A 21217-nucleotide genomic window follows, 5' to 3' on the forward strand; every position below is an offset into this window, starting at 1 on the left:
GCTAAAGTAGAATGTTGCACAAAGGCATAATTGTAGCCAATAATGAAAAATCACTTTTAGGATTAGCCTACCTAGCCTATAGTCTAGCTCAGTCTGTAGGCTAAATCAATGACATTGTTACAAAGGTAGGCTCCTGACCAGGATGAAGTTATCTCCTGGCTCCCATCTCCGGGTTTATCTCCCTGACCTAAAATTGCTTACCCTATAGCTCTGAAAATAAAAATTATCCTTTAAAAAAACTGCTGACACTTACAGCCCTCAACTGATACTAAATTTTTGAATTTTTTTGCTGTTTTGATATTTTACTTAAAAGTACAAATATAAGCGTGAACTTAAATTAATGACTGAAATATTTTTTTTGACATAATTTTTCATTGTTATTTGGAATTAATTTGTCAGGAGCTTTCAAATGAGGTGTTACGTGACTATATTAAAAAAAATATTATTTTGACTGTTAGGTCTATTGAGGTAGAGGCAGACCAATTTTGTTGCTTCATTTTTTATTCAAAAGCTATCAATCAGCACATCATTTAAAAGCTATCTTTCTTCTAAACATGTTTCAAAGGTTATTTTCTACATCAAACCTAAAACGGCCCCACAAATCCTCTTTTGCCTCCCATCTCCCCTTTCCTCCCAAACCCTCCTTGTCAAAACAATAAAAATGAAAATTCATAAAGAGATTTGTCATAGTAAGATATATCTTAAATGGAGAAGTTTTCATTGCCTAGGAATGTCCTAGCTCCATAAGCCCCCCTATCCCTGAATATAAGTACCTCCCAAAGAAAAACATAGCAAATTTAAATTTGGTTCAAAAACTATTGGATAAGACTTGGATATTTAAAATCTTTATATCAGGAGCTTTTAAATGAGGTGTCGTATGACTATATTCAATTATATTTTATCTTTACTGTTACAGAGGTAGTCTAGAGGTAGGCCAAATGAGGTCTTTCATTTTTGTCAAAGCTTATGAAACAGCACATCATTTGAAAGCTATCCTTCTTCTGAACATGTTCCTAGCGTTGTTTTCTACATTAAACCTAAAAGGGCCACACAAATCCTCTTTTGCCTCCTATCTCCCCTTTCCTCTCAAACCCTCCATGTCAAAACAAGGAAAATGAAAGTTCGTAAAAAGATTTGTCATAGTAACATACACCTTAAATGGAGAAGTTTTCCTTGCCTAGGAATGTCCTAGCTCCATAAACCACCCTACCCCTGAATATAAGTACCTCCCAAAGAAAAACATGTCAAATTTAAATTTGGTTCAAAAACTATTGCATAAGACTTAGATATTTAAAATCTTAAGTCAGGAGCTTTCAAATGAGGTGTCGCATGACTATATTCAATTATATTTTATTTTTTATTGTTATGGAGGTAGTCTAGAGGTAGGCCAAATGAGGTTTTTCGCTTTTTGTCAAAGCTTATATACAGCAAATCATTTGAAAGCTACCCTTCTTCTGAACATGTTTCTAGTGTTGGTTTCTGAAACAAACCTAAAAGGGCCACACAAATCCTCTTTTGCCTCCTATCTCCCCTGTCCTCTCAAACCTTCCATGTCAAAACAGGTAAAATGAAAATTCGTAAAGAGATTCGTTATAGTAAGATATATCTTAAATAGAGAAGTTTTCATTGCCCAGGAATGCCCTAGCTCCACAATCCCCCCACCCCGGAAAAAAAGTACCACCCAAAGAAAAACAAGGCAAATTCAAATTTGGTTTGAAAACTATTGGATAAGACTTGAATATTTAAAACCTTTATGTCAGGAGCTTTCAAATGAGGTGTCGCATGACTATGTTCAATTATATTTTATTTTTACTGTTATGGAGGTAGTCTAGAGGTAGGCCAAGTGAGGTCTTTCATTTTTTGTCAGAGCTTATCAAACAGCACATCATTTGGAAGCTATCCTTCTTCAGGACATGTTTCTAGCGTTGTTTTCTACATTAAACCTAGAAGGACCACACAAATCCTCTTTTGCCTCCCATCCCCCCTTTCCTCTCAAACCCTCCATGTCAAAACAAGAAAAATGAAAGTTCGTAAAAAGATTTGTTTTAGTAACCTACATCTTAAACGCAGAAGTTTTCCTTCCCTAGGAATATCCTAGCTCCATAAACCACCCTACCCCTGAATATAAGTACCTCCTAAAGAAAAACATGGCAAATTCAAACTTGGTTCAAAAATATTGGATAAGACTGGAATATTTAAAACCTTTATATCAGGAGCTTTCAAATGAGGTGTCCCATGACTATGTTCAATTATATTTTATTTTTACTGTTATGGAGGTAGTATAGAGGTAGGCCAAATGAGGTCTTTCCTTTTTTTCAAAACTTATCAAACAGCACATCATTTGGAAGCTATCCTTCTTTTGGACATGTTTCTAGCGTTGTTTTCTACATTAAACCAAAAAGGGCCACACAAGTCCTCTTTTACCTCCCATCTCACCTTTCCTCTCAAACCCTCCATGTCAAAACAAGAAAAATGAAAGTTCGTAAAAAGATTTGTTATAGTAACATACATCTTAAATGGAGAAGTTTTCCTTGCCTAGGAACGTCCTAGCTCCATAAACCACCCTACACCTGAATATAAGTACCTCCCAAAGAAAAACATGGCAAATTCAAACTTGGTTCGAAAGCTATTGCATAAGACTTAGATATTTAAAATCTTTATGTCAGGAGCTTTCAAATGAGGTGTCGCATGACTATATTCAATTATATTTTATTTTTTATCTTTATGGAGGTAGTCTAGAGGTAGATCAAATAAGGTTTTTCGGTTTTTGTCGAAGCTTATCAAACAGCACATCATTTGAAAGCTACCCTTTTTCTGAACATGTTTCTTGTGTTGCTTTCTGAAACAAACCTAAAGGGGCCACACAAATCCTCTTTTGCCTCCCATCTCCTCTTTCCTCTCAAACCCTCCATGTCAAAACAAGAAAAATGAAAATTCATAAAGATTCGTTATAGTAAGATCTATCTTAAATATAGAAGTCTTCATTGCCCAGGATTGCCCTAGCTCCATAAACCCCCCACCCCTGAATATAAGTACCTTCCAAAGAAAAACATGGCAAATTCAAATTTGGTTCGAAAACTATTGGATAAGACATGAATATTTAAAGCCTGTATGTCAGGGGCTTTTAAATGAAGTGTCGCATGACTATGTTCAATTATATATATTTTCTTTTTACTGTTATGGAGGTAGTCTAGAGGTAGGCCAAATGAGGTCTTTAATTTTTTGTCAAAGCTTATCAAACAGCACATCATTTGGAAGCTATCCTTCTTCTGGACATGTTTCTAGCGTTGTTTTCTACATTAAACCTAAAAGGACCACACAAAGCCTCCTTTGCCTCCAATCTCCCCTTTCCTCTCAAACCCTCCATGTCAAAACAAGAAAAATGAAAGTTCGTAAAAAGATTTGTTATAGTAACATACATCTTAAATGGAGAAGTTTTCATTGCCTAGGAATGTCCTAGCTCCATATACCACCCTACCCCTGAATATAAGTACCTCCTTAAGAAAAATATTGCAAATTCAAATTTGGTTCGAAAACTATTGCATAAGACTTATATATTTAAAATCTTTATGTCAGGAGCTTTCAAACGAGGTGTTGCATGACTATATTCAATTATATTTAATTTTTATCGTTATGGAAGTAGTCTAGAGGTAGACCAAATGAGGTTTTTTGCTTTTTGTCAAAGCTTATCAAACAGCACATCATTTGAAAGCTACCCTCCTTCTGAACATGTTTCTAGTGTTGTTTTCTGAATCAAACCTAAAAGGGCCAAACAAATCCTCTTTTGCCTCCCATCTCCCCTTTCCTCTCAAACCCTCCATGTCATAACAAGAAAAATAAAAATTCGTAAAGAGATTCGTTATAATAATACATATCTTAAATAGAGAAGTTTTCATTGCCCATGAATGCCCTAGCTCCATAAACCCCCCCCCCCCCCTGAATATAAGTACCTCCCAAAGAAAAACATGGCAAATTCAAATTTGGTTCGAAAACTATTGCATAAGACTTAGATATTTAAAACCTTTATGTCAGGGGCTTTCAAATGAGGTGTCGCAAAGAATATGTTCAATTATATTTTATTTTTGCTGTTATGGAGCTAGTCTAGAGGTAAGCCAAATGAGGTCTTTCCTTTTTTTCAAAGCTTATCAATCAGCATATCATTTGGAAGCTATCCTTCTTCTGGACATGTTTCTAGCGTTGTTTTCTACATTAAACCTAAAAGGGCCACACAAATCCTCTTTTACCTCCCATCTCCCCTTTCCTCTCAAACCCTTCAGGTCAAAACAAGAAAAATGAAAGTTCGTAGAAGGATTTGTTATAGTAACATACATCTTAAATGGAGAAGTTTTCCTTGCCTAGGAATGTCCTAGCTCCATAAACCACCCTACCCCTGAATATAAGTACATCTCAAAGAAAAACATGGCAAATTCAAATTTGGTTCAAAAACTATTGCATAAGACTTAGATATTTAAAATCTTTATGTCAGGAGCTTTCAAATGAGGTGTCGCACGACTATATTCAATTATATTTTATTTTTTATCGTTATGGAGGTAGTCTAGAGATATATCAAATGAGGTTTTTCGCTTTTTGTCAAAGCTTATCAAACAGCACATCATTTGAAAGCTACCCTTTTTCTGAACAGGTTTCTAGTGTTGTTTTCTGAAACAAACCTAAAGGGGCCACACAAATCCTCTTTTGCCTCCCATCTCCTCTTTCCTCTCAAACCCTCCATGTCAAAACAAGAAAAATGAAAATTCATAAAGAGATTAGTTATAGTAAGATATATCTTAAATAGAGAAGTTTTCATTGCCCAGGAATGCCCTAGCTCAATAAACCCCCCCCCCCTGAATAGAAGTACCTCCCAAAGAAAAACATGGCAAATTCAAATTTGGTTCGAAAACTGTTGGATAAGACTTGAATATTTAAAACCTTTATGTCAGGGGCTGTCAAATGAGGTGTCGCATGACTATGTTCAATTATATATATTTTCTTTTGAATGTTATGGAGGTAGTCTAGAGGTAGGCCAAATGAGGTCTTTCATTTTTTGTCAGAGCTTATCAAACAAGACATCATTTGGAAGCTATCCTTAGATATTTAAAATCTTTATGTCAGGAGTTTTCAAACGAGGTGTCGCATGACTATATTCAATTATATTTCATTTTTTATCATTATGGAAGTAGTCTAGAGGTAGACCAAATGAGGTTTTTCGCTTTTTGTCAAAGCTTATCAAACAGCACATCATTTGAAAGCTACCCTCCTTCTGAACATGTTTCTAGTGTTGTTTTCTGAATCAAACCTAAAAGGGCCAAACAAATCCTCTTTTGCCTCCCATCTCCCCTTTCCTCTCAAACCCTCCATGTTCAAACAAGAAAAAAAAAATTTCGTAAAAAGATTTGTTATAGTAATCAATATCTTAAACGCGGAGTTTTTCCTTGCATAGGAATGTTATTGCTCCATATGCAACCCTGCTCCTGAATATAAATACCTCCCAAAGAAAAACATGGGGAATTCAAATTTGGTTCAAAAACTATTGCATAAGACTTAAATATTTAAAATCTTTATGTCAGGAGCTTTTGAATGAGGTGTCGCATGACTATATTCAATTATATTTTATTTTTATCGTTATGGAGGTAGTCTAGAGGTATATCAAATGAAGTTTTTCGGTTTTTGTCAAAGCTTATCAAACAGCACATCATTTGAAAGCTACCCTTTTTCTGAACAGGTTTGTAGTGTTGTTTTCTGAAACAAACCTAAAGGGGCCACACAAATCCTCTTTTGCCTCCCATCTCCTCTTTCCTCTCAAACCCTCCATGTCAAAACAAGAAAAATGAAAATTCATAAAGAGATTCGTTATAGTAAGATATATCTTAAATAGAGAAGTTTTCATTGCCCAGGAATGCCCTAGCTCAATAAACCCCCCCCCCCTGAATAGAAGTACCTCCCAAAGAAAAACATGGTAAATTCAAATTTGGTTCGAAAACTGTTGGATAAGACTTGAATATTTAAAACCTTTATGTCAGGGGCTGTCAACTTAGGTGTCGGATGACTATGTTCAATTATATATATTTTCTTTTGACTGTTATTGATGTAGTATAGAGGTAGGCCAAATGAGTTCTTTCATTTTTTGTCAGAGCTTATCAAACAAGACATCATTTGGAAGCTATCCTTAGATATTTAAAATCTTTATGTCAGGAGCTTTCAAACGAGGTGTCGCATGACTATATTCAATTATATTTCATTTTTTATCATTATGGAAGTAGTCTAGAGGTAGACCAAATGAGGTTTTTCACTTTTTGTCAAAGCTTATCAAACAGCACATCATTTTAAAGCTACCATCCTTCTGAACATGTTTCTAGTGTTATTTTCTGAATCAAACCTAAAATGGCCAAACAAATCCTCTTTTGCCTCCCATCTCCTCTTTCCTCTCAAACCCTCCATGTCATAACAAGAAAAATGAAAATTCGTAAAGAGATTTGTTATAGTAAGATCTATCTTAAATAGAGAAATTTTCATTGCCCAGGACTGCCCTAGCTCAATAAACCCCCCACCCCGGCAGATAAGTACCTCCCAAAGAAAAACATGGCAAATTCAAATTTGGTTCGAAAACTATTGGATAAGACATGAATATTTAAAACCTTTATGTCAGGGGCTTTTAAATGAAGTGTCGCATGACTATGTTCAATTATATTTTTTTTTTACTGTTATGGAGGTAGTCTAGAGGTAGGCCAAATGAGGTCTTTTCTTTTTTTCAAAGCTTATCAAACAGCACATCATTTGGAAGCTATCCTTCTTCTGGAAATGTTTCTAGCGTTGTTTTCTACATTAAACCTAAAAGAACCACACAAATCCTCTTTTGCCTCCTATCTCCCCTTTCCTCTCAAACCCTCCATGTCAAAACAAGAAAAATGAAAGTCCGTAAAAAGATTTGTTATAGTAACATACATCTTAAATGGAGAAGTTTTCCTTTCCTAGGAATGTCCTTGCTCCATAAACCACCCTACCCCTGAATATAAGTACCTCCCAAAGAAAAACATGGCAAATTCAAATTTGGTTCAAAAACTATTGCATAAGACTTAAGATATTTAAAATCTTTATGTCAGGAGCTTTCAAATGAGGTGTCGTATGACTATATTCAATTATATTTTATTTTTTATCATTATGGAGGTACACCAAATGAGGTTTTTCGCTTTTTGTCAAAGCTTATCAAACAGCACATAATTTGAAAGCTACCCTCCTTCTGAACATGTTTCTAGTGTTGTTTTCTGAATCAAACCTAAAAGGGCCACACAAATCCTCTTTTGCCTCACATCTCCCCTTTCCTCTCAAACCCTCCATGTCATAACAAGAAAAATGAAAATTCGTAAAGAGTTTCGTTAGAATAAGACATATCTTAAATAGAGAAGTTTTCATTACCCAAGAATGCCCTAGCTCCATAACCCCCCCCCCACCCCTGAATATAAGTACCTCCCAAACAAAAATATGGCAAATTTTGGGCATTCCTGGGCAATGAAAACTTCTCTATTTAAAATATATCTTACTAAAACGAATCTCTTTACGAATTTTCAGTTTTCTTGTCTTGACATGGAGGGTTTGAGAGGAAAGGGGAGATGGGAGGCAAAAGAGGATTTGTGTGGCCCTTTTAGGTTTGTTTCAGAAAACAACACTAGAAACATGCTCAGAAGAAGGATAGCTTTCAAATGATGTGCTGTTTGATAAGCCTTGACAAAAATCAAAAAACCTCATTTGGTCTATCTCTAGACTACCACCATAACGATAAAAAATAAATATAATTGAATATAGTTATGCGACACCTCGTTTGAAAGCTCCTGACATAAAGATTTTAAATATCTAAGTCTTATACAATATTTTCGAACCAAATTTGAATTTGCCATGTTTTTCTTTGGGAGGTACTTATATTCAGGGGTAGGGTGGTTTATGGAGCTAGGACATTCCTAGGCAAGGAAAACTTCTGCGTTTAAGATGTAGGTTACTATAACAAATCTTTTTACGAACTTTAATTTTTCTTGTTTTGACATGGAGGGTTTGAGATGAAAGGGGAGATGGGAGGCAAAAGAGGATTTGTGTGGTCCTTTAAGGTTTAATGTAGAAAACAACGCTAGAAACATGTCCAGAAGAAGGATAAGCGGATTCCAAAAGATGTGCTGTTTGATAAGCTCTGATAAAAAATGAAAGACCTCATTTGGGCTACGGTACCTCTAGACTACCTCCATAACAGTAAAAATAAAATATAATTGAACATAGTCATGCAACACCTCATTTGAAAGCCCCTGGCATAAAGGTTTTAAATATTCAAGTCTTATCCAATAGTTTTCGAACCAAATTTGAATTTGCCATATTTTTCTTTGGGAAGTTCAGGAATGGGGGGTTTATGGAGCTAGGGCATTCCTGGGCAATGAAATCTTCTCTATTTAAGATATATCTTACTATGACGAATCTCTTTAAGAATTTTCATTTTTCTTGTTTTGACATGGAGGGTTTGAGAGGAAAGGGGAGATGGGAGGCAAAAGGGGGAAAGGGGAGATGGGATTTGTGTGGCCCTTTTAGATTTGATTCAAAAAACAACACTAGAAACATGTTCAGAAGGAGGGTAGCTTTCAAATTATGTGCTGTTTGATAAGCTTTGACAAAAAGCGAAAAACCTCATTTGGTCTACCTCTAGACTACCTTCATAATTATAAAAAATAAAATATAATTGAATATAGTCATGCGACACCTCGTTTGAAAGCTCCTGACATAAAGATTTTAAATATCTAAGTCTTATGCAATAGTTTTTGAACCAAATTTGAATTTGCCATGTTTTTCTTTGGAGGTACTTATATTCAGGGGTAGGGTGGTTTATGGAGCTAGGACATTCCTAGGCAAGGAAAACTTCTCCATTTAAGATGTATGTTACTATAACAAATCTTTTTACGGTTTTTCATTTTTCTTGTTTTGACATGGAGGGTTTGAGAGGAAAGGGGCTATGGGAGGCAAAAGAGGATTTGTGTGGCCCATTTAGGTTTAATGTAGAAGAAAAATGCTAGAAACATGTCCAGAAGAAAGATAGCTTCCAAATGATGTGCTGTTTGATAAGCTTAGACAAAAAATGAAAGATCTCATTTAGCCTACCTCTAGACTACCTCCATAACAGTAAAAATAAAATATTATTGAACATAGTCATGCGACACCTCATTTGAAGGCCCCTGACATAAAGGTTTTAAATATTCAAGTCTTATCCAATAGTTTTCGAACCAAATTTGAATTTGCCATGTTTTTCTTTGGGAGGTACTTATATTCCGGGGTGGGGGGTTTATGGAGCTATGGCATTCCTGGGCAATGAAAACTTCTCTATTTAAGATATATCTTACTATGACGAATCTCTGCGAATTTTCATTTTTCTTGTTTTGACATGGAGGGTTTGAGAGGAAAGGGGAGATGGGAGGCAAAAGAGGATTTGTGTAGCCCTTTTATGTTTGTTTCAGATAAAAACACTAGAAACATGTTCAGAAGAAGGGTAGCTTTCAAATGTTGTGCTGTTTGATAAGCTTTGACAAAAAGCAAAAAACCTCATTTGGTCTACCTCTAGACTACCTCCATAACAATAAAAAATAAAATATAATTGAATATAGTCATGCAACGCTTCATTTGAAAGCTCCTGATATAAAGGTTTTAAATATTCAAGTCTTATCCAATAGTTTTTGAACCAAATTTGAATTTGCCATGTTTTTCTTTGGGAGGTACTTATATTCAGGGGTGGGGGGTTTATGGAGCTAGGGCATTCCTGGGCAATGAAAACTTTTCTATTTAAGATATGTCTTACAATAACGAATCTCTTTACGAATTTTCATTTTTCTTGTTATGACATGGAGGGTTTGAGAGGAAAGGAGAGATGGGAGGCTAAAGAGGATTTGTGTGGCCCTTTTATATTTGATTCAGAAAACAACACTAGAAACATGTTCAGAAGGAGGGTAGCTTTCAAATGATGGTGCTGTTTGATAAGCTTTGACAAAAAGCGAAAAACCTCATTTGGTCTACCTCTAGACTACCTCCAAAAAGATAAAAAATAAAATATAATTGAATATAGTCATGCAACACCTCGTTTTAAAGCTCCTGACATTAAGATTTTAAATATCTAAGTCTTATGCAATAGTTTTTGAACCAAACTTGAATTTGCCATGTTTTTCTTTGGAGGTACTTATATTCAGGGGTAGGGTGGTTTATGGAGCTAGGACATTCCTAGGCAAGGAAAACTTCTCCATTTAAGATGTATGTTACTACAACAAATCTTTCTACGAACTTTTATTTTTCTTGTTTTGACATGGAGGGTTTGAGAGGAAAGGGGCTATGGGAGGCAAAAGAGGATTTGTGTGGCCCTTTTAGGTTTAATGTAGAAAAAAATGCTAGAAACATGTCCAGAAGAAGGATAGCTTCCAAATGATGTGCTGTTTGATAAGCTTTGACAAAAAATGAAAGACCTCATTTAGCCTACCTCTAACCTACCTCCATAACAGTAAAAATACAATATAATTGAACATAGTCATGCGACACCTCATTTGAAAGCCCCTGACATAAAGGTTTTAAATATTCAAGTCTTATCCAATAGTTTTCGAACCAAATTTGATTTTGCCATGTTTTTCTTTGGGAGGTACTTATATTCAGGGATGGAGGGTTTATGGAGCTTGGGCATTCCTGGGCAATGAAAACTTCTCTATTCAAGATATATCTTACTATGACAAATCTCTTTACGAATTTTCATTTTTCTTGCTTTGACATGGAGGGTTTGAGAGGAAAGGGGAGATTGGAGCCAAAAGAGGATTTGTGTAGCCCTTTCATGCTTGCTTCAGAAAACAACACTAGAAACATGTTCAGAAGAAGGGTAGCTTTCACATGTTTTGCTGTTTGATAAGCTTTGACAAAAAGCAAAAAACCTCATTTGGTCTACCTCTAGACTACATCCATAATGATAAAAAATAAAATATAATTGAATATAGTCATGGGGCACCTCATTTGAAAGCTCCTGATATAAAGATTTTTAATATATAAGTATTATGCAATAGTTTTTTAACCAAATTTGAATTAGCCATGTTTTTCTTCGGGAGGTACTTATATTCAGGGGTAGGGTGGTTTATGGAGCTAGGACATTCCTAGGGAAGGAAACCTTCTCCATTTAAGATGTATGTTACTATAACAAATCTTTTTACAAACTTTCATTTTCCTTGTTTTGACATGAAGGGTTTGAGAGGAAAGGAGAGATGGGAGGCAAAAGAGGAATTGTGTGGTCCTTTTAGGTTTAATGTAGAAAAAAACGCTAGAAACATGTCCAGAAAAAAGATAGCTTCCAAATAATGTGCTGTTTGATAAGCTTTGACAAAAAATGAAAGACCTCATTTAGCCTACCTCCATAACAGTAAAAATAAAATATAATTGAACATAGTCATGCAACACCTCATTTGAAAGCCCCTGGCATAAAGGTTTTAAATATTTAAGTCTTATCCAATAGTTTTTGAACCAAATTTGAATTTGCCATGTTTTTCTTTGGGAGGTACTTATATTCAGGGGTGGGGGGTTTATGGAGCTAGGGCATTCCCTGGCAATGAAATCTTCTCTATTTAAGATATATCTTACTATTACGAATCTCTTAAGAATTTTCATTTTTCTTGTTTTGACATGGAGGGTTTGAGAGGAAAGGGGAGATGGGAGGCAAAAGAGGATTTGTGTAGCCCTTTTATTTTTGTTTCAGAAAACAACACTAGAAACATGTACAGAAGAAGGGTAGCTTTCAAATGATGTGCTGTTTGATAAGCTTTGACAAAAAGCAAAAAACCTCATTTGGTCTACCTCCATAACGATAAAAAATAAAATTTAATTGTATATAGTCATGGGACACCTCATTTGAAAGCTCCTGACATAAAGATTTTAAATATCTAAGTCTTATGCAATAGTTTTTGAAACAAATTTGAATTTGCCATGTTTTTCTTTGGGAGGTACTTATATTCAGGGGTAGGGTGGTTTATGGAGCTAGGACATTCCTAGGCAAGGAAAACTTCTCCATTTAAGATGTATGTTACTATAACAAATCTTTTTACAAACTTTCATTTTTCTTGTTTTGACATGGAGGGTTTGAGAGGAAAGGGGAGATGGGAGGCAAGAGGATTTGTGTGGCCCTTTTAGGTTTAATGTAGAAAAAAACGCTAGGAACATGTTCAGAAGAAGGATAGCTTTCAAATGGTGTGCTGTTTGATAAGCTTTGGCAAAAAATGAAAGACCTCATTTGGCCTACCTCTGTAACAGTAAAGATAAAATATAATTGAATATAGTCATGCGACACCTCATTTGAAAGCTCCTGATATAAAGATTTTAAATATCCAAGTCTTATCCAATAGTTTTTGAACCAAATTTAAATTTGCCATGTTTTTCTTTGGGAGGTACTTATATTCAGGGGTAGGGGTGTTTTTGGAGCTAGGACATTCCTAGGCAATGAAAACTTTACCATGTAAGATATATCTTACTATAACAAATCTCTTTATGAATTTTCATTTTACTTGTTTTGACAAGGAGGGTATGGGAGGAAAGGGGAGATGGGAGGCAAAAGAGGATTTGTGGGGCCGTTTTAGGTTTGATGTATAAAATAACCTTTGAAAAATGTTTAGAAGAAAGATAGCTTTTAAATGATTTGCTAATTGATATCTTTTGAATAAAAAATGAAGCAACAAAATTGGTCTGCCTCCACCTCAATAGGCCTAACAGTCAAAATAATATTTTTTTTTAATATAGTCATGTAACACCTCATTTGAAAGCTCCTGACAAATTAATTCCAAATAACAATGAAAAATTCTGTCAAAAAAAAATATTTCAGTCATTAATTTTAAGTTCAGGCTTATATTTGTACTTTTAAGTAAAATATCAAAAACAGCAAAAAAATTCAAAAATTTAGTATCAGTTGAGGGCTGTAAGTGTCAGCAGTTTTTTTAAAGGATAATTTTTATTTTCAGAGCTAGCCTATAGGGTAAGTAAGTTTAGGTCAGGGAGATAAACCCGGAGATGGGAGCCAGGAGATAACTTCATCCTGGTGGCTACTGAGTTATTAGCATTATATATAGCCCAAAAGTTTTAAATATATTGAATTACAGAAAGATATGGGAGGTATAAAGAGATTTGGAAGGTTCCTGACTAGCTATGGGTATAGAACATAGAGGTTTTTTTGAAGGTTAGGGTGATAGTTCACTAGCCTAGATTAGGCCTATGTACTTCAAAATACCTTCCCAGGACATACTTTACCTGAGCCACTCAAGCCTGTAGACCCATCCCTGAAAGTTTCATTTTCCTAACCTAACCCCTTTCCAAGATAGTTAAAAGCAGCTAAAGTAGAATTTTACCCAAAAAACAACAAATTCTTACAATAAAGCCTAGTCTACATTTTGGATGACCTAGCCTACCTCCAACATAGGCCTACATCACCAACAACCTAACACTAAACCTGGGTAATCCAGTTTCATGGCATTTTCGGCATAAAAGTACTTACTTCATATGACTTTTTTGAACTCGGCTGAGTCATTTCACTAACAGATTGGTAAATGTACCTATTAGTGAAACTTCTAACGTCATGCGGCCTTAAAAATTTTGCCATTTACCAATAGCTGCGTTCGTTTTCACCGTTCGTCGTTCTTAGTACTAAGAAGATTTTATTGGTTTTACTCTTAAATTGCGTTTTATTTTGCCGTTCTAATAACGTCGTTTTAACTAAAAAAACGGCTTATAAGAGCTTTCCTTAGCTAGATAAAACTTCAAAGCCACAGATAAAATTTCAATCAAACAGTACAACAAAAATGGAAAATATACTTGTGAATGTAGCAAAAAAAGCAATAGAGTTACTAGAGGAAAGTTACTCTGACAATGAGCTCCTACTGGAAGCTGTGGCAGAAGATGTTTTTATTTCAGGAAGATCACAGATATGATTTGCACTTGCTAATGGTGACTTAGAGATAGGAAAAGTAAGTCTGGACACATTTTATTCCCTTGTTCATTGATTTTTTTTAAGAAGGCAGTTATTCAGTGTTTTTTTTATTACACAAGGTCTATTGGACACAAGGAAAATGGAAATTTTTGGTAAAAAACTAGTTCAGCTACTTTTTTCCTATTTTGGAAAGGGGTTAGGTTAGGAAAATAAAAATTTACGGGATGGGTCTATATGCTAAAGTATGCTCCGGTAAAGTGTTTTCAAGTATCTATCGCCACTCTTTTTCTTCTATAGGGCAGTGACTTTTGCTGACCTTTAAAGATTTTTGTGTTATAAAAGTGGAACCGTGCAAAACAGGTCTTTTGCTTAAATAAAGTACAAAAAGCCTGTTTTCAGCTTCACAACTTTGCTCAATCCTAATTTATGAGGTTTTAAATATCTGAAAATACGTTTCCTGAGTTTTGAAAAGAAAATATTGATATGGCTTGAAATTTTAATCAAATAATAGGATAAAAATTTCATATAATAGGATAAAAATAATCAAATAATTTCAATAAAAATTTCAAATTTTTAACACTTAGAAATCAGAAGAGGGTCAACTTAACGAAAAACATATACGAAAAACAAATCACTACCATTTTTTAAATGAAAAACCCCATCAAAAAAATCTACAAAATTAAATAAATCAATAAATTTGTTTTCCGTCATGTTTTTTTTATTTTAAAACTTGGCGCCCAAACGTAGAACTAAAGTTGTTGATCGGAGTCTGAGGCTCAGTTCGTCGTTCAAAGAACGACGGTGCTAAGAACGAAGAACGGCATTTCAAAAAACGGCTTAGAAGCAAAACATTTCATAGAACGGCGAAAACGAACGGCTTAATTGCAAAACCCAGGATTTGATTTCCATAGAACGACGAAAACGAACGCAGCTAATTTAAGGATAAACGATTCAGTCCCGAAAATCACGCAGTTTTATCCAAGCCAAACCTTATTTTGCGTTATTACTTCTCGGCCTTTTGGGTAAGAGCTTTTGGGTATAGATAAAGTTTAGAAGCTTCTTAAGTCTGTGATAATATCAGGTTAATATGTGCAATGCTTGAACCAAGCTGCAGTCACACATGTCGATAAAAAACTAAATTTGTAAATGAACTGTATTTTTCTTTAAATTTTATTATTATACCTACACCACAGTCAGTAGCTAGAAATCCAAACACCCATAAATTATTTTAACAAGCTTGTATAAAAATTAGTTGGTTCCCAACTGTTGATATAGCACCTAATGTTCCGACTTGTCTCTTTGTGCCTTTTGCTAAGTTCATTATAGAAATTAAAACTGATTTAAAAGAAAATCTTTTTTTTAATTATGCCTTGAATCTTAACTCTGATTTAATAACCGTTACTATCATGATTGAAATTTGAATAAAAGTAAAACTTTAATATGGCCAAGTCATAAGGACTAACCTAAAGGTTAAGCCACTGTGTTGTGATTAGTTTACTTCTGCATCTCTTGCGGCTAATAAATACAATAAATGCGCAAAATCAAAATTGTATTTGTAAGTTAGATTATTTCTCTAAACAAGCGTTAAAGTTTTTAAACCGGAGATTTGATTTCTATGATAAAACATCTCGAGAGCTATTAAAACGATTTTCATCATGGGGTTCACTCTCATTTTGCTAGCCTTTGTTCTTATTTATTACCTTCAAGAAATTCACAAAGCCATGTGCTTCCTATATCTATTGATTGTGTTCTTCGTTGTGTTAAGAATTTAAAGTCTAAACCACTGGATATTGATGGCATAAGTATTTTTCATCTTCATACTGATTCTAAAGATTTGATTCGTCATTTGCAGTTACTATTTCAAAGGTGTTTATTTACGTTTTTGGTATCAGATTATTTTTTTTGTGTCGGTGTGCCACTTCGATTCTTAAACGTGGGAGAGATCCGACAAAATGTGCAACATATAGGCCTATTACGAGGACTTGCTTGTTGAACAAAGTTTTTGAATATATCTTGCTTTCTGGAATTCTTCCAAAAGCTGATTATGGGTTGAACAAATTTGGGTTTAAACCATATATAGGATGCCAACATAGGATGCCATATATAGGATGCCTTAATTCTTTATTACTTAAAGCACAAAAAGTTAGATCCAAAGTGCATTTATGCGCGTTAGATGTTTCAAAAACTGTTGATACGGTTTGCCACAGCCAATTTTGGTATTCTCTTTCCCAACTTGAAGTGAATTGATCTGTTTGTTATATCTGTTCGTCGTTTTTAGTATACTAATTCATATATTCGACTCCGGTTAGAAAGTATCTATTTTGGTGATAGTCCCCATTCGTTCTGGACTTCAATAGGGGAAGGGGGGTTATCACCTTATCTTTTTAATGCTTCTTTACATCCTGTGTTAAATAATATTTTTTCGTCGTGCTTTACATGCCTAACTAATTTGTCTAATATTGTGTATGCAAATGATCTGTTACTTATTGGCCGTTCAATGTCTAGCCTAGTCAAGTCGACTCAGTTTGTTAATAAGCTTTTAAAAAAAAAAAAAAAAATGAACTTATGCTTATTGCTGAAAAGTGTGAAGATTTAGTTTTTAATGCCAAAGACAGAAGTAGTGATCTAAGCTGTGGTCCTTTTTCATTTAAGCTAGTTCCTGAGTTGAGTTGGCTTGGGATTAGTATTTGCTCGTCTGTATCTGTTATCCGTTCTAGTACACTTTTAGAAATTAAGATTAAACTTAAAGCAGTTTATGCTAAAATTGTCTCAAATCATGTTTGACATTCTCGTAAAACCTTGGCTAGACTTTATTCACTTTATTAGAATCATTCCATTCTTTTTCTGTCGGGTTTACGCCCATTTTTAAATACAAGTGATATGCAAGACACCAGAGCATTGTATTTCCATTACTGTAAATTCCTTCTATATCTGTCTTGTAGGTATTGGAACCGAAAGGTTATTCGATTCTTTAGTGCCATTGATATATTGACTTCTTATAATAAGTCGGATGCCAAGTTAAAAGAAGAGGCTTGCCTGCAATTAAGTCCATTTCATCCGCTTGTGAGATTATTTTGATCTGCATTGAGGTTTTTTATATTTAATGTTGTTTTGTATGTGTTTTCTTTTTATTTTTTTTGTGTTACTCCACTTTATCATGACGTTAGTGGATCCAAAATAAATTATTATTATTACATTAAATAAGTAGTCCTTCACATTAGTTTACATAAGGTCCGTATTGTAAACTGGTCTCTGATTTGATGAACTCTATATAGCTGACAAATCATAGACTATTTTATTTTTTGCGCAAAGTAGCTTTAAATACCGTATTACGATGTAAAACAAGATTAAACCCTATAAAATCAAAAAATAAAAAAAATTGGCCAGTTTTAATGTCACATTCGAAGTCTAGTTTTAATTAAATAAATAGAATAATGCATACACCTTACGGCTTTGAAATGCCAAATTTATTACACACTGTTTTTAGAAGTTACATTTCCCTCAACAAAAGCTGACCACATTCTTTTGTGGAACTTGCGGAGGATCTGAAAGAAATGAAACACATCATTTCAATTTTAGCTGAATATTTAAATAGGATTCTCGTTGTGATTTGTTTCCAGTCACCTTTTTACTTAAGAATGTTTCATTGCGAAGTCTTTTAGTTATCAGTTTTTTTAGATCATAGTTTGAGGGTTAATTTTTATCTTAGTATTTCCGGAGTTTTTCTCATACTGAAGACAGCAAAGTGGGTGTCTATTCCACCCACTATATTGTGGACACCCACAAAGTGGGTGTCTATGCTTGTTTTTTTTTCGAATATTTTTTCAAAGGCTGAAAATAATTCCCCTGCTCACTGTCGTCGCGCGAAATGGATGCACGTTAAACGTTGCGCGTTGCGTTAAATCAATACTAAGTTTCAGTTATTTTTTTTTACCGTATGTATATTTATTAATAAGAACGATCAGCAGGGGTGCCCAAAAACATTTTTCTCAGGGGAGAGAGACGTTTCAGAATCTCATCCCGAAGATGCATTTCATTTTTCTAATAAAAAAAACTTACTATTTATTTCAAATCTTCAAAGACTCCATCTATGGTTTCGTCAGAACAAATTAATTATTTGAATAGAAAATATGTTAAAATGCCTTATTATTGCGACGAGAAATCCATTAAATATATTTGTGTGACTTAGAGGCTTTGAGATGTCTTTATATTCAGATTAATTAAAAAAACTTTTTCCACAAAATAAGTTTTTCCTGTATAAGTTTGTGGAAATTTTTTTTTAAAAATAAATTTCTGTTCGTTTGATATTCACATAGCCTTTTAAGGGATAAGGAAATAATACTTAAAATCTTTTTGTTTTTTAAGACTTTATAGTTTGGCCTACTATTTGTATACTGGAGAAAAATTTTCAGCAATTTTTAACATCATACACCCTTTTAAAAATCTGGACACAAATAGTAGTGTTTAATTTAGTTTCATACCTCGTCTAGTTGACCTGAAATGGAAAACTTGATACCATTCGCAAAAAAATCTGTTGACTTTCTTTGATAGCTTGGATTCACTTACGCTATTTTGATTTGGTTAAATTTTAAGAGCAGAAGCAGCACCAAAAGTTTGAACATAAAACCCTAAGTCGTTCTTGGGATACTGCTGAGATGCCTTATTGGGAATTAACATTAACACAGTGCATTTTTTTTTCGCGTAAATAGTTCACTTTACAGGTATGCGACTAGAGAGGCGGAAAATTTTACGGTTAAGTGTAGAGACATCACACGTGCAGGTTTTGGAATTCGGTATTTGGCTCCGGCTATTTGGAATGATATCCAAGTTGGCGTTCGCGAAGCTGAACACATTGGGTCGTTTAAAGTAAAAATAAAAAAACATTTATTGGGAGAGGGGAGATAATTTATTATTATTTTCATTATTACTCTTAATGTCTCAGTTTTTTTTTTCTTCATAGATTTTGGTATTAATGATTAATTGAGAGAGAGTGTTCAGGTCTTTTTTTTAAAATGAATTTTGTAAATGGTTGAGAATTAGAGGATTGCAGCCGTGCTTCATCAGGCTTTTAGAGCCTTCCCCCGGGCGGTGGCTTGTATATAGTTTATTTTGTAATTTGTAGTAAATAAAGCAAGTCAAGTCAAGTCGATTTTGATTTAATCTTATGGCAATATTTAGTTTTTAAAAATAAAGTCAAATGGGGGGGTGGGCGTGGTAGGGAGATTATTTATCCTCCAATCACTTTCGCATATAAAAAAGGGCATCACCGCTTTTTATTTTTAATCGAATGAGCCGTTTTCGAACTACCTATGAGAACTCGTTTGATACAAAGTGCCCTGGTCTAAACAACAACAACAACAAAAATATAATACTTTATATCCATATCGATGTTTAATATAAAAATGTCAAGCCTTCTAATCGCTTTCGACTATCAAAAAGGGCACTAGGTCTTTGGATTTCCAATCAAATGAGCCCTTCTTGAGTTTCTACTACAACACTTCCTATAAACACCTTATACGCCCCCAGGGCATAAATTACAACTCTTACCCTAAGGGCTGTGAGGGTGGTTGTCATCTTCTAAGACCTAATTTCCAGAACTTTTAACTACGTTAAAATAATGGCTATCTCAAAATTTTGATTGGATGTGTCTGGTAAAATGGTGGGCGTGAGAGGGGCGTTAGTCTTTCTTCAATCATTTTCAACTATTAAAAAAGGCACTAGCCCTTTCAATTTCCAATCAAATGAGCCCTTTTGAAGTTTCTACGACAACCCTTTCAATAAAAACCTATATGCCCCCCAGGGGATAACTTACGACCCTTGCCCTGAGGGTTGTGGGGGGATGGGTTGTCTTTAAAGACCTAATTTACAAAACTTTCAACTGCGTTGAATAAAATGGCTATCTAAAAATTTTGATTGGATGTGTTTGGGGAAAGGTTGGGCGTGAGAGGGGGGTTAGTTACCCTCAAATCACTTTCGACTATTAAAAATTGCACTAGCCCTTTGAATTTCCAATCGAATTAGCCCCTTTTCATATTTCTATGACAAACATTTCAATAAAAACCTTATATTCCTCCAGGGCATAACTTATAACCCTTGCCCTGAAGACTGTGGGGGGAGTGTTCTGCTCAAAGGTATAATTTCCTGAACTTTAAACTGCGTGGAACAAAAAAACTATCTAAAAATTTTGATTGGATATGTTTTGGGAACTTGTGGGTGTGGAAGGGGCGTTAGTTCCCTTCCAATCACTTTTGACTATTAAAAATGCCTTTAGCCATTTGAATTTCCAATTAAATGCGTTCTCATTAAAGTTTCTGGGACCACATATCCGGTAAAAATCTACGAAGCCACCTGGTACTAAATTAAAATCCTTGCACCAAGGATTTCAGGGGAGTGTCCTGCTAAGAATTATAATTTTTAACTGGATATCCACAACACTGAACAAAACGGCTATCTAAAAATTTTGATTGGATGTGTTTGGGGAAAAGTTGGGCGAGAGAGGGGGGATAGTCGCCCTCAAATCACTTTCGACTATTAAAAAGGACACTAGAACTTTGAAATTCAAATCGAAATAGACCTTTTTTATGTTTCTATAGCAAAGATTTCAATAAAAACTTATATTCCCCCATGGAATAACTTATAACCATTGCTCTTAAGACTGTGAGCAGAGTGTCCTGCTCAAAGGTCTAATTTCCTGAACTTTAACTGCGTGGAACAAAATGGCTATCTCAAAATTTTGATTGGATGTGTTTGGGGAAATGGTGGGAGTGTAAGGGGTGTTAGTTGCCTTCCAATTACTTTCGACTATTAAAAAGGGCAAAAGCCATTTCAGCTTCTAATCGAATGATCCCTTCTTGAAGTTTCTACGACAACGCTTACTATAAAAACTTTATATGCCCCCAGGGCATAACTTACAATCCTTGTCCTGAGGGCTGTGAGGGGGTTCTCATCCTCAAAGACCTAATTTTCAGAACTTTAAACTATGTTGAACAAAATGGCTATCTCGGAATTTTGATTGGATGTGTTAGGGGAAAAGGTGGGCGCGAGAGGGGGGTTAGTAACCATCCAATCACTTTCGACTATTAAAAAGAGCACTAGCCCTTTGAATTTCCAATCAAATGAGCCTTTTTTGAAGTTTCTATGACAACACCTTTTATAAAAACCTTATATGCACCCAGGGCATAGATTACAACCCTTGGCCCGAGGGTTGTGGGGGAGTGTCCTCCTCAAAAACATATTTTCTATCGGGAAATCAAATACGCTGAA

General features: G+C 34.7%; 2 protein-coding genes across 2 annotated transcripts in view; one reads left to right on the plus strand and one right to left on the minus strand.

Annotated features, from left to right (window-relative positions):
- Positions 1–13590, minus strand: part of LOC148941581 (uncharacterized) — a 194480-nt gene extending 180890 nt beyond the window's left edge. Inside the window, exon 1 of the mRNA XM_089104205.1 lies at positions 13523–13590. Coding sequence (XP_088960331.1) covers positions 13523–13555 — 33 coding nt within the window. The 5' untranslated portion in view covers positions 13556–13590. The remainder of the gene's footprint in view (positions 1–13522) is intronic.
- A 588-nt stretch (positions 13591–14178) lies between these two features.
- The window catches only part of LOC148941582 (eukaryotic initiation factor 4A-II-like), a 120626-nt gene continuing 113587 nt past the window's right edge, over positions 14179–21217 (plus strand). The window contains exon 1 of the mRNA XM_089104206.1: positions 14179–14206. Coding sequence (XP_088960332.1) covers positions 14179–14206 — 28 coding nt within the window. The remainder of the gene's footprint in view (positions 14207–21217) is intronic.

Source organism: Artemia sp. Qi Xiang Cuo, chromosome 18 (assembly GCF_049724085.1).
Source record: "Artemia sp. Qi Xiang Cuo chromosome 18, ASM4972408v1, whole genome shotgun sequence".
In the NCBI taxonomy this organism is placed as follows: Eukaryota; Metazoa; Arthropoda; class Branchiopoda; order Anostraca; family Artemiidae; genus Artemia; species Artemia sp. Qi Xiang Cuo.